At 36.4% G+C, this 14,761-nt stretch overlaps 1 protein-coding gene across 1 annotated transcript in view; it reads left to right on the plus strand.

The window, feature by feature from the left end:
• The window catches only part of LOC106639004 (sphingomyelin phosphodiesterase), a 657,347-nt gene that overhangs the window by 408,681 nt on the left and 233,905 nt on the right, over positions 1-14,761 (plus strand). The window contains exon 6 of the mRNA XM_089589283.1: positions 4,829-5,021. Coding sequence (XP_089445409.1) covers positions 4,829-5,021 — 193 coding nt within the window. The remainder of the gene's footprint in view (positions 1-4,828; positions 5,022-14,761) is intronic.

Here is a 14,761-nt window from a genome sequence, read left to right on the forward strand (position 1 = left end):
ATTTTTCACACACAACTCACATGCTTTCGCTAGGTGCTCAATGTGTGCGTCCATGTGAGGCCACCACATGTAAGACCTTGCCAAAGTTTTCATTTTAATCATGCCCCAGTGACTATCATGCAATTCCCTGAGCATTTGAGGTTGTAAAGTGTAATGAATGACCACCCAGTGGCCTCACATTACGCAGCCTTCCTCCACTGTTAGTTTGAGTTGCCGTATCTTATATGCGCTTAAATTCTTCTCAGAATTATTTGCCCATCCATTATATAAATAATTGCGCACCACGCTTAATGTTGGATCGTTTGCCGTTTCACTGCGAATTTTTGCCACATCAATTGGTTTCACACTATCAACAAAATTAAGAAACGTAAATTCATCTTTATTGTTAGCATTCAGATTTTTAATTTCCTTTGACAACACGCGAGAGAGAGCATCCGCTGGACCGTTGTCAGAACCTTTGATATATCGAACATCAAAGTCGTACCTGGACAGGAAAATCGCCCAACGCTGGACTCTCGAAGCTGCCATTTGTGGTAGTCCTTTTTTGGAGCCAAAGATGAACGTCAAAGGCTTATTGTCCGTTTCTAATGAAAAATTCCGCCCATACAAATATAAGTGGAAGACCTTAACACCAAAAACTAATGCTAACGCTTCCCGATCCAAGTGGGAGTAGTTTCTCTCAGGTGCTGTCAAAATTCTGGAAGCAAATGCAATCGGTTTAGCTTTGTTATTTTTATATACATGAGATAAGACTGCCCCTAGGCCTTTTGGAGATGCATCACATGTAAGTTTAATAGGTACTTGTGTACTATAGTGTACAAGTACTTGACGGGATATTAACGACTTTTTTGCATCTTCAAATGCCTTATCTCTTGCATGCGTCCACTCCCATTCCACATCCTTGCGCAACAACTCATATAATGGCGCAACTATACTCGCGTAATGTTTAATGAACTTGGAGTAAAAACTTATCATACCTAAAAAAGATTTTAGTTCTGCCACTCCCATCGGCCTATCCATAGATGTGATCGCGTTTGTTTTCGTCTCACTTACTTTGATTCCATCTTCACCCAGTTCTACGCCCAGAAAGGCAATTTTTAATTGCGAAACTTCGCATTTATTACTTTTGAGCGTTAGCCCACTCCTTTTAAATCTTACTAAAACCTCCTTTAGTCTGACATCTTGTTCTTCCTGATTTTTACCTGCAATGAAAATGTCATCAAAGTAAGCCGAGACACCTTTTATACCAAGCAACATTTCTTCGATTTCTCGCTGAAACAACCCCGGTGCTGACGCTACACCATATAGCAGACGGTTACACGCAAACAATCCCTTGTGAGTTGACAAGGTGAGCAGCTTTTTTGACTCCTAATCAACTAGCATCTGCTGATATGCTTGGGCCATGTCTAATTTTGTAAAGACTTTTCCCCCGGTCAGTCGGGTACTTAAATCGGAGAAACGAGGAATTGGGTGTTTGTCGACTACTAAACATGGGTTTACCGTTACACTAAAGTCTGCACATCATCGAATGCTACCATTTGACTTAAAGACGGGAACAACTGGTGTAGCCCACTCACTGTTGTTCACGGGCTCGAGGATATTTGTTTCAACTAAACCATCAATCTCAGCTTTAATTGCATCTCGCGTTGCGTAAGGGACCGGTCTTGCTTTAACAAATTTAGGCATAGCCTCGGTTTTCAATTGTAACTTTTCTTTTATTAAAGAAATTCCCGGTTTTCAATTGTAACCTTTCTTTTATTAAGGCACCCGAGGCTATTTGAGAAGACTTCAGGGAATTCTTTAATCAGCCGCTCTTTAGCTAGTTCTTGTTTGATAGTACCAATCATCATAACGTTGGTCTTATCGTTCACCTCAATCATATTTAAAGCCGTCAGCCACTTCCGGCCCACAATAGGTGTACTCGACCCGGGCAATATAAAAAGCTCCAGCCGTACCAATTTATTTTTATATTTTACGTTAACATCAATAATGCCGTTCGGTATCATAGGGGCACCAATGTACGATCAGAAATGTCGTGACGTTTTGTGGAGTTCTATTTTTTTAAATTCTTTACGTGCCAAATAATTTTCATATCAAATGGCTGAAATTGGTGACCCTGTGTCTAACTCGAATTTCAACGGCACATTCTCAACCGTCAACAACACAGTCAGTGGCTTTTCCTTCTCTTTACATCGCGACACACTAATGTGCCCTATAACATCACTATCGCTTAATGACTCAACCGCGTCTTTCACAAAATTTTGTTTCAAGCCTTTCTTTACATGTCCCCCCTTACGCTTTTCCCTTATGCGCGCGCTCACTTCACTCTTCTCTTGTTTACACACGGATTTCAAATGACCGGTTTTACCACACACACTACACTCATACTCTTGGTACTTACAGTCATTTTTAATATGTCCCGCTTTGCCATAACAATAACAACTAATCTTCTCTCACGCTTTTTGTTCTCTGCTTCCTTTTTCCTTTCCCACTACGAAGTTGCAATTGACCGTCTTCATGCCTTCTGCATCCCTTCTTGCCGCTTCCAACGACGTTGCCGTATCCACAGCTTTTTGATACGTGAGATCTCGCTCACCCAGTAGTCGCTTCTTTGTTTGGTCGTCCTCAACTCCCCACACGAACTGGTCTCTGAGACTGTTTTCCAGGTTCTGACCAAAATCGCAATGCAGCGAAAGCTTCTTTAGTCTGGCTACAAATTGTTTCACATCTTCTCCGTCTTTTTGTCTGCATTCTTTAAATTTGTAGCGTTCGACAATCACACACGGTGCTGGCTGCAGATGTGCACTCATGAGTCCTATTAACCTGTCCAATGGAAGCGTGGATGGTAGCACTGGTGTACACAAGTTTCTTAAGAGTCGATACCCTTCTTTACCCAGTAGCGTCAAAAACAACGGAACGCGCTTGTCACAGGGCACTTCATTCACCAAAATATACTGCTTGAGCCTCTCACACCACTCTGACCAATCATCGGTTTCTGAGAACTTGCCCAAGCTGCCCAACGTGCCTTTCACGATAAAGCTTGCCTGCTGTCTTTCACGTGCACCCAATAATTCAGCCAACTGTTGGGCCGCTGTGACTTTTCTTTGCTCTTCTAGAGCTGCTTTTCCTGCTGCCACACTGGTTTCTTCTTCTGCCAACTTTTCCTGTTGTGATACTACCCAGCTTGCAAATTCTGCCCACTCTACTTGACTGAGTTCGCTTAATTCCTTTCCGCGGAAGTTACCCTCTAGAGCTTTCGGCATGATGATCAACACACGTCGCGAAAAACTATGTCCTTTTACCTCGTCGCCAAATGTTGTGTCCGAGTAAACAGCAGAGAGACTAGGGACGGGGTAGAACACAAAGAGGCGGCACACAAATAAGCGAGAACACTCTTTATTGCAGTTACAGTTAAGCACGTCTATACAGTACGAAGGTTCTAGACTAAGTGTCTTTGCCAGGACCACTCGTCGTACCTTCTCACGCTCGCACTACTGATGGCGCTTGCTATGCTACTCCTACATATACATTACACAAAAAAACGTTTTTTCAATTTTTGAACATGATATGGTTAGTAAGCGGTTATAATAATAGCAAAATTGTAATGTACGCGAAAATGATAAAAAATTTAAATACTTCTTTTTTGTCCAGATTAGATCCAAAAAATCTGAAAAAATTAAAGGTATTTACTAGTTACAATAAACGTTGATACATGACTTCAGATTTTTTGGGTAAAGCAGTTTAGTAGAAGTGATACTTTTTTTTAAATATACTTTTTTTAGTAGACCAGCACTCTACTATCACCTAAGGGGCTGAAATCCCAGCTTAATACTTTATTGGGATGAACTGTTGAGTGGTACATTTAAAATCAAGATCCAGGCTGGAGCATATTTGACCATCTTAACCCGCTTTTTTTATCCTTTTGTATTAGTGAGAATGAATATTTTACGTAACTTATTGTAAAATGTCATGTTTGTCTTCATTCTTACTTTTGTTACAGGTAGTTTTTGTTGGTTATTATTGTCACAATAATATGTCAGATTCAGATAGAAGATCTAGAAATGTAAGAAATTAATAATATTTCAAAAATTAGGTTTTCAGTGTTCTTTGCAATAGATTTAAGAAAAATTAAGTATTACCTGTAACTTTGAGTTTCAAAGCACAGCAGAAAAGTAATTTTTGCCAATCTGAAGACTTACTAAATTGTGTGAGAAGAAACTTTTTTCCTTTAGTATTTTGGAAAATAAATTTAATGTAAGACTTTTATTAGTACAGAACCCTTTATTTCTAGATTCAAAAACTAAATGATTTACGTTGAAAATAGGTAGTCTAATGGAGTTACTTTGATATTTGAATATAGATAGCATATACAGATTAATGAAACCTTCTTCGAACAAGGCTTAACGTTTTTTCTTTTAATCAACTAATTGCGTAACATCAGAAAAAAGAACACAAATAAAGCTAGATACAAACATCTTTAATGATCATTTCCAGAATCTGGAATAAATAATACGAGCTTCCTCGTACTGTTTTGTTAGTCAAGATTTTACGATACTGTTTCGTTTTCAAGGAAATTGTTATTCTATTTTACCTTATCTTTTAAGGTTTCTTTATTTTCTTAAATTTATATATTTTCAAGAAAAAGTATGGAATACTGCCTGTTACCGCTTGGTAAGAATAAGCTTCTTTTGGATAAATTTTTCAGATGATATGTAAGATTTAGGCAAAGCCAAAAAAAAAATTACTTTTCTCTGTCATCTTTTAATATGTCACTAAGTTATGTTTGCTTTTTAAATGTATATTTTTGTTTATTAAATTATTATTATAGGTATGAGTCAACCATAATGGCACAGTTTTTTGGTCACACACATTATGATGAATTTGAGGTATTTTACGATACTCATGATTATACTCGAGCTCTAAATATTGGCTACATTGGACCTTCAGCAACACCATACTTTAATTTAAATCCAGGATACCGAATATATTATATAGATGGTGATCACATAAATACGACACGAGTAAGTATCACTTAATAGTCAAAGCATCTATATATACCCGTAACTTTAATCATCTGTTCACTATTCCACAGTGGAACTGTCAGATCTTTAAGTTTACTATGTACTTGGGTGTCAGTTTTATGCTTAACATTATTTTAAATATACATGATGAGACCATATACCTAGTTCATGTTGCTTTCATTTATGTAGCCGTTGTATTCCTCTAATTTATACTTCTTAAATTAGTTACAAACATTGGCAAGCCTTTGCAGTTGATTGTTTTTGAGTTTTCAAAGATATAATTACAAGTTACTTCCTTTCTAGTAATTTCATTGCAAACAAAAAAATTAATTTTACTTATTTTTCATGAATTTTATATTAGATTGAAAGGGATAATCAGCTTCTTTGATTACTTTATTAAGTAGTCTCTTGAAGAAAGAGCACCTTTCAATTTTACTCATTTTGTGCCTTTCATCAATTTTTAGACCATGTTTTTTATCAGCCTCACTGCATAGCGTAGATTTTACAACATTTTACAGAGTTATTACAATCATTCGTTTTATCATCGTCAGCACAATTTACACATTTTGGTGTATGACCACATTTTTTCATATTATGAAAATATCTACAACATTTTTTACATCTTGTTAAGTTATACTTATGCAACATTTTACATTTTTGACTCCCAATATATACATGTCCTCCACTCGTCAGAGTTAAATATGCACTTTTTTTCACTTCCATTATAACATTTCCAAATTTATGTTCAATTAGTTCAAAATATGATTTACTTTATCCTTTCGTATATTGTTTTTCTCACATAGTTTTTTTTTGCAATTTGACCTTATTTAAAACATCAGACATGTTCACTCCTATTATCTTGAACAATGGATTTTAAAGCCTTTTAAAGTCAACTTCTGCATTTTCTATATTAAACAGTTCTTTTGTCAGGGTCTTAATCTCATTATCTATCAAACACTTTCATAAGGAACCTTTTTCAACAAAATCTTAACAGTGCTGTATTACATGAAACTCAAATAGTTAGTTATATTCTCATAACCATCCCTAGCGTTAATTAGTATAGATGCATGTAAACCAAATGTTTTTTTACAGCAATGGCCTTTGAGACGGAGCAAAAAAAAGTTAAGAATGCTCCCCTTTAAAAATGAGCTTTATATTCTATGTGACTGATACTGTTTCCAGCGAATACATGATTTTTTGGTCTTAACGTTGCAAATTTAAGAAAACTAATTTTGTTCTGAAAAAATTTGTTGGTACTAGATTCATAGGCTTTGGAGGAGTTGCATTAAAATAATTTTTTTCCATATAAACTCGTTAGTATCATCATGAATAACTCATTTAAAATCTTTGTTTCCTGACAGTTGTCTTAAATCACTAAAACTCACTGGTCGTTGCTTTTTATGACATGTTTCTAATTTATATAAATCTCACTACAATTATTTACGATTTTTTCAGACTTAGTGACAGGATTCACATTGAAATCTGACTTTAACTTTTTGCGACGACTTTTTTAATTTCATCGAGCTTTGCAGCAATGTACGGGGGTCTGTCACATCTATTTACGTCAGTTTATAAAACAAGTAAAAATAGGGAAGAGCTGGATTATTGATTAAGTAATTCTGATTTAACTTACAATTTTTGTTTGTGTGAATTTATAAGAAAATATATAAGAGATTTATTACCTGCATTCATAATTTTCCACAAATCACTCGCTGGAAAAAGACAATATCTGCTAAACTTCGTGAATCTAAAAAACAAACATTTAAATACAACCAATGTTAAAACTTAATTAATTCATATGGTGTTCATACTTTAAGATAATGTATCAAAATATTTGTCATACTGTTAGTCAACAGGTTGATTAAATAAATCTATGAGCACGTCCAAGCAAAACCAGACAGTGGCCACACGAGGCGCATTTTTTTAATAAAGCCCGCTATGTCCAACTCGCTTACAATCACCAGTTAGTGGCTAAAAAATTAATACAAAAGCATTAATCAATAGATTTTTATCTGCTCTTTCTGTTAGTGCTATTATTTTAGGCTGGAACCCCTTCCTTCAAGGTCAAAATCAACTTACAAGTTGAGGTTAGTTTTTCTCAGAGTATATATCTTTTTTTTTTTTCTTACGTTAATCAAAAGAGCAACTTTTCAAGTATACGTAAATATATTTTCAGAGTGAATATGCAACGGGTTCGCAAGATATCAATAAATAAACACAGAGGTGCACGCCTCGGCGCGTCCTCGCACGCTGCGGCTACGGCACCCAGCTGACGCTCTTTTACATATTTATTTCACGATCGAAGATAAGTAGCTAAAAAAATATTTAAAAAATACGGATCAATAGATTCTGATTTCATTTTTCTAGAGGTGCTCTTAAATTTAATTGAAATTTTTCTTTCATGGCGTAAATCAGGTTGAAAATTAGATTACCCACTCGTAATAGGTATTTATTTACCTTTTTCCCTTGAAACTTTTATCAGTCGAAAAGGCACTTTCTAACAAGATTGTTGCTAATAATCAGAGTAGGGGAGCGGTAAATGCATTTTTGGAAGGAATTCGTTAATAATAAATCGTCAGTTGAGCAGTAGTTCATTCTGCTATTTCGTCATTATCATACTTGCTAAATCTCAAACGGCTGGCTTAGAGGAAACTCTTAGACTCAACTGTGAACTGTGATTGCTATTATTGTTTATAATTCCTAACTCATGACAAATCCAGTGCATAGTGACGTACATTAAAAGTATGAATATTGTTGTTTTATGTTATTCGCGAGGGTTTCAGTGCCCCTGGCTCGTTGCAAGTATATTTTGCGCTAATATAAACTGCTGTCGAACCTTGTGTTTTGATAAAATTTGGGGCCATAAAATCACTGTTTTTTAAAAGTGCGCAAGAAAATTAGTGTCCAGTGCGTGGTTCTCGATCGATGATCGTTGTGACTATTGTATTTGTAAAAATCATTTAAAGCTCTAATCATGAGTTTCATATGTTATTTCGATTCTTACCGTGGTAATAAAAAACATTCTTCAAACAATTGAGCTGTACCTGAGAACGTCAAAAAATTGTTTTTCTATGAAACCCGATAATGCATATGTTTTTGATAAATGTAGGGAACAAGTACTTGAAGATGGAGGACTTTAGGTACAAGATTACTTTCAAATAGTAAATAATTTTGAAGCAAAATTATAGAAGAAAAACGTTTCGAGGATTGAAAAACTTTTGCTCCAGAATTTATAACCTTCCACGTGGAGTCTCCGACAATATGCAAAGTTTTTAAACTCATCTGTATGGTCAGCTGGTGAATACAAACTACGAGATAGTTTGATAAAAAAAAAAATTGCATATTATACTCTCTGATGGTACTCTTAAAAAAGTCAAATTGTATTATGAAAACGATGAGAATAGCAGAATAATGCCGGGACTGAGAGATAATAAGTATATTGCACAATAGGATGGTGGTAAGGAGTTCGTGTGAAAAAGTTTCATTCTTTACAATTTGAAAGACCTTTATCTGAAACTAGCGGCCCCCCGTCTCGGCTTCGCCCGAGACTTACTAAATGAAACACCGTTGTGTGTTGAAATGTAATGTTGAACGTTTTGAGTTAGAAATTTTACATTTATTCCTGACACTTCTCAAAACAAGAATCTTCTTACCAAAACATATTTGTTCCCAATTTATACAGTTTATTTGGTCAAATAATGATCTGTAGAAATAAAAAAAATATAATTATGCTGAAAAGTACTGTGTGTTTCTTATGCCATAAAATAATCGTCGGCCATAAGGAGCCGTTGATTCGTAGTTTCTCCTGTGTAATTTACAAAAAGGACTATTTTTTAAAGATATTAAGATTTTAAACTCCCAAAAATATATATTGAAAAAAGTTTTTTTCCTCGTACTTCACAACTTTATTACCAGAGCAACAAAGTCCTGGAGTTAATCTATACATTTTTTATTGCCCCAAAATTACAAATATATTTTCTTCTTATTTAAAAATCTGAATTTAGATTTTTAAAGGTTTAAGAGATTACTGTCAGGGTAAAATGAAAAGCTGATCTCTCGCGTAATGGATTCTTTGTTTGTTGATTTCTAAGCTGCTGTTTCAATCTCGATAAAGTTTCTGCGTCAGTTTCTTGACGCCTAAGTAAAATTGTATTTATAAGTTACAATTGAAGTTTTTCTTCTAATTTAACCTTTTGCGACTTTTATCATGCTTAAAATTTTTATGTAAAAGCGTTTTTCTGTCAACTTTGTTGAGTTTTAATATATTTGTTGGCAAGGTAGCTCGACGTCCGATGGCCCTAAAAAAAACCGGTGAGCTTCTTAAGTTAACTCTTTCTTGACTGCAGTTAACAGCAATTGTGACTGCCTGGATACTTCAGGGTAGTCTTCTCTGGCCTGCTGTTGGAGACCCAGACTGATCGAGAGACAAATAACAAAGTCCGAAGCTTTAGGGCTAGTTGTAGTGCTCTTTCCCAACGTCTCCCGGTATAACGTCAAAGACGTTGATGTCTAAAGCACCTTTTTATTTGCAGATTCAGTTGTTTTAGTGATCTTAGATGGGGACATTGGTTAGTGATACTTGTCCAGTGGAGGCTGTCCCAATGGCTCAAGTCTTTTTCCTTCATAGCTGTTATAGGTTAGAAATTTGAGTTAGAAATTTTACATTTATTCCTGACACTTCTCAGAACAAAAATCTTCTTACCAAAACATATTTGTTTCCAATCCATACAGTTTATTTGGTCAAATAATAAGCTGTAAGAATAAAAAAAATATAATTATACTGAAAAGTACTGTGTGTTTCTTATGCCATAAAATAATCGTTGGCCATAAGGAGCCGTTGATTTGTAGCTTCTTCTGTGTAATTTACAAAAAGGTCTATTTTTTTAAGATATTAAGATTTTAAACTCCCAAAAATATATATTAAAAAAAGTTTTTTTTCTCTTACTTTACAACTTTATTACCAGAGCAACAAAGTCCTGGAGTTAATCTATACATTTTTTATTGCCCCAAAATTACAAATATATTTTCTTCTTATTTAAAAATCTGAATTTAGATTTTTAAAGGTTTAAGAGATTACTGTCAGGGTAAAATGAAAAGCTGATCTCTCGCGTAATGGATTCTTTGTTTGTCGATTTTTAAGCTGCTGTTCCAATCTCGATCAATTTTCTACATCAGTTTCGTGATGCCTGAAACTTTATTCATTAAATGTATTTAAAGTTTTCCTTCCAATTCATCCTCTTGTGACTTTTGTGACCCCTAAAGGATATTTTCCGTCAACTTTTTTTAGTTCTAATATATTTGTTGGTAAGGTAGTTTGACGTCCAATTGCCCTACAAAAGACCGGTGAGCTTCTTAAGTAAACTCTTTCTTGACTAAAGTTTATAGCAATTGTGACTGCCTGTATAACTCAGGGTAATTTTTTCTGGCCTGATGTTGAAGGACCAGACTGATTGGGAGAAAAATTACTTAGTCCAAAGCTTTCGGGCTAGTTGTAGTACTCTTTCCTATCATCTCTTGATATAACGTCGAAAACGTTGGTGTCTAAGGCACCTTTTTTTTGCAGACTCAGTTGTTTTGATGATCTAAGGTGGAGCGGTTGGTTCGTGATACTTGCCTGTTGGAATCTGTCTCAATGCCTCAAATTTATTCTCCTTCACAGCTGTTAGGTTTACCCAGCGCAGACCTTGAAAAAGATCGATGATTCCTGGTTGAATGCTTAGAGTCGAGATAGTAATTCAGGGTTGTTGGTAGTCAGGATTCCCAGCTTTGTGACGAACAACTCTGCTCGTGACGTCTGCCAGTGAATGACTTGGTTTAATAGTGGCCGGCTTTACGTAGTCTTTTAGTCGACAAATAATGTTTCCGGAAATGGTAGTAAAAATGTATTTGTTGGCAACGTAGTTGAGGCTTAGGTGGCCCTAAGAAGAACCTATGAGATTGAAGGTTAAGTGATAAACGTAATTACTCATATTGGCCCTGAAAAAGGCCAGTGGTGAAATTTTCAGTTATTCCTTAGAATTATTCTTGATGATGCAGAGCCAGCTATTGGTAGCTTGACTCTTACCCTCAAAGTCTGTGTACATATACCGTACATGAGGGAGATACGCCGCTAACCAAAATATATCTTGTCTTCAGGTCGTTCCCCAAATAACCAACTGCTCATCGTCAGTCAGAAAAGTGGGCCTGAAGAATACCTTCTCTGTAGGTGTATCGTTGAAATGACCTCTACGAGGTTGGCAGTTGTGGCTGCCCATACTCTTCAGGGCTGTCTCTCCTAGCTTACGTTTGTAGAAAAAAAATTGTCTGATGGCACCAGGCCAGATTTTGGTACGGCCACATTAACTCTGAAGTGTTGGAGCAGGATGTGCTCTGGCTAGATATGCCTCCTGGTAGTCCACCAGAGACGTCATTGGTTAAACTAGCAGTCCCCCGTCTCGGCTTCACCCGAGACTTACTAAATAAAACACCGTAGTGTGTTGACATGTTATGTGAAACGTTTTTAGTTAGAAATTTAACTTCTAATCACGACACTTCTCAGAACAAAAATCTTCTTATGAAAAACATATTTTTTCGGAATCCATTAAGTTTATTTGGTCAAATTATAAGCTGTAAAAATTAAAAAAAATATAAGTATGCTGAAAAGTACCGTGCGTTCTTTATGCTACAAAATAATCGGTGGCCATAAGCAGCCGTTGATTAACAGTTTCTCCCGTGTAATTCACGAAAAAGGCTATTTTTTAAAGCTGTTGAGATTTTAAACCTCCTAAAAATTTATATTAAGAAAAACTTTTTTTCTTTTATCTCACAACTTTATTACCAGAGCAACAAAGTCCTGGACCTTAAGAAGGCTTGGGCGTTTGGTGTCGTATCTATTGAGGAGCCCCTGTGGGGTACTTGTCATACAAATGATTCTTTGTAATATTTTTTTAATAATTATTTTAATTGTACACATGTGTGAACAGAATAGCAATCATACGCGGAAAAGTCATTGGGAAAATCAGCATTAAAAAGTTTATTAGTTTTCCCGAGGTACCTTGTGTAAAGATGACGGCCCTGCCACGATAAAGCTCTCTTGCTCTCATCTGCTATTAAATACCTATACTTGTGTTGGACTTAAATTTTCATGCTTGTATGTTTATGAATGTACAGCGCATGCGCACTTACAGTACCTCAACAAAACAATTCTCATGTTCGATGTTTTCCTTGCTATTTTCTCAAAATTTAACGTGTTGATCCTATTCTTTTTTTCAAATAAGATTCTTTATACTTTTAAGAACATGTACCAATTCAATGTGTGGGCCCACAGCTTTTTATTGCGGTACGGTAGTCGATTGACTTTTAGGTTCTATAAGGTTGCGTGTTAGAATGACGAATTTTCACGAGCAATTTTCTCGAAAATAAATGTGTTGACCTAACTATTTTTTTCCCTGAAAAAATTTCGAAAACTTCATCTATATAATTTCTGAATTTAAGACCTAGCCAGCATTTAATTCAAAATCGCTCAAGCTTCCTTAAACCCTACATTTTTTATTGCCACAAAAACACAAATACATTTTCTACTTATTTAAAAATCTGAAGTAGGATCTTCAAAGGTCTTAGAGATTGCTGTGAGGGTACAATGAAAAGCTGATCTCTCACGTATTGGATTCTTTATTTGTCGATTTTTAAGTTGCTGTTCCAATCTCCATAAATTTTCTACGTCAGTTTCTTGATGCCTAAGTAAAATTGTATTTATTAGATACATTTTTAAGTTTTTCTTCCAATCCACCCTCTTGCGACTTTTAGCATGCTTAAAATTTTTGCGACCCCTAAAGGCTGTTTTCTGTCAACTTTGTTAAGTTCTTATATATTTGTTGGCAAGGTAGTTTGACGTCCGATGGCCCTAAAAACGACCGGTGAGCTTCTTAAGTCAACTCTTTCTTGACTGCAGTTAACAGCAATTGTGACTGCCTGGATACCTTAGGGTGATATTCTCTGGCCTGCTGTTGAAGACCCAGACTGATTGGAAGAAAAATTACTCAGTCCGAAGCTTTGGGGTTAGTTGTAGTGCTCTTTCCCAACGTCTTCCGGTATGAGGTTGAAGACGTTGGTGTCTAAAGAACCATTTTTATTTGCAGATGCAGTTGTTTTGGTGATCTTAGATGGGGAGATTCGTTAGTGATACTTGTCTAGTGGAGGCTGTTCCGTTAGCTCAAGTTTTTTTTTCTTCGTATCTGTTATAGGTTTGCCCAGCGCAAGCCTTGGAGAAGATCAGTGATTCTTGGTTGAATGCTTAGAGTCAAGAGGGTAATATAGGGTCGTCGGTCACCGGGTTTTCCAGCCTTGCGAAGAACAACTTCGCAGGTGACGTCTGCCAGTGAATGGCTGATTTGGTTCAATAGTGCCTGTCTTTAGTTTATAAAGTCTTTTAGTCGACGAATAGCTTCTGGAAATGGTAGTAAAAACGTATTTGTTGGCCAGGTAGTTTACACTTAGGTTGCCCCTAAAAAGAACCGATGAAATTGATGGTTAAGTAGGGAACGTAAATACTTATAATGGCCCTAAAAAGCGCCAGTGGTGAAACTTTCAGGCTATTCTTTATTATTATTCCTGATGATGAAGAGCTGGCTACGTGTAGCTTGATTCTTACCCTGGGAGTCTCTATGTACGGAGACTGTGATGGAGGGAGGTAAGCTGCTGTTTAAGGATATCTCGTTTCCCGGATAACCAACCGCTCATCGTTAGACGGGAGTATGTGGGTAAGTGCGTTGGGGACGCGACGCCTAAGATGGTAGCCGTTGTGGCTACCCGTGCTCGTCAGAGCTGTTTTCCCTGGCTTTTATTTGTAGCCTTAAATTCTCTGACTGCACCAGGCGAGATGGTGGGACTTCTACACAACTCTGAAGAGTTGGTGCAGATTGTGCTCTGGCGAGATATGTCTCCTGGTATTATGCTGGAGACGTCATCGGTAGCAATGTTTTTCATTCTTGTCACACTCATCGAGATTCAGTGTGAATGGAAACATAGGTCCCTTTCCCCTTAGAGAGGAGTGTCGTCCGTAACTGGTGTATCCAGCTGCAGGACTATAATCTTTATTGTCTATGCAGCTCGTTAAGTTGCCGAAGCACAACTGCATCAGATACCAGGACGCTCCAGCTTATTATAATCACACTTTTTTAATTATGTTGCAGGTAGCTTCGATTTTATGTCGACGCCACCTAGCGGATTTTACTGAACTAAAGTGAAAAGCTGGCGTATTTTTGCAAAACTTTGAGCTTATTTATTGCTATTGTTATTGAATTTTTTAAGATAAAAACTATACTGAAACCATCAAGGAAGTATCATGAATCAGTGTGCAAAATTTCAGCAAAATCGGTTCAGTAGTTTTTGTGGTGAGGGATTACAACGATTTTAGAGACTTTGCTTTATTTATTAGTAAGATTAATTCTGTTTATTGATGGCACTTGTCAATCGTAAAGGTTCAGGATGGAGTATACCTAGATCACTTGCCCATTGGAAAAGAGCGTCATCAGTAACCGGGATACCCAGCTGCACGACTATCATCTACATTTTTAATGCAGCTCGATGAACTGCCATAAGACGATTCCAGAAATTATCACGACGCTCCGGCCTATTATCACCACACTTATTTAATTCTGTTGCAGGTAGCTTCGATTTTTCATCAACGCCACCTAGGGGATCCTACTGAACTAAAGTGAAAAGCTTACGTACTTTTGCGAAGCTTTGAGCTTATTTATTGC

The sequence above is a fragment of the Copidosoma floridanum genome, unplaced genomic scaffold (genome assembly GCF_036245765.1).
Source record: "Copidosoma floridanum isolate Cflo_tuat_1 unplaced genomic scaffold, Cflo_Japanese_pri ptg000008l, whole genome shotgun sequence".
In the NCBI taxonomy this organism is placed as follows: domain Eukaryota; kingdom Metazoa; phylum Arthropoda; class Insecta; order Hymenoptera; family Encyrtidae; genus Copidosoma; species Copidosoma floridanum.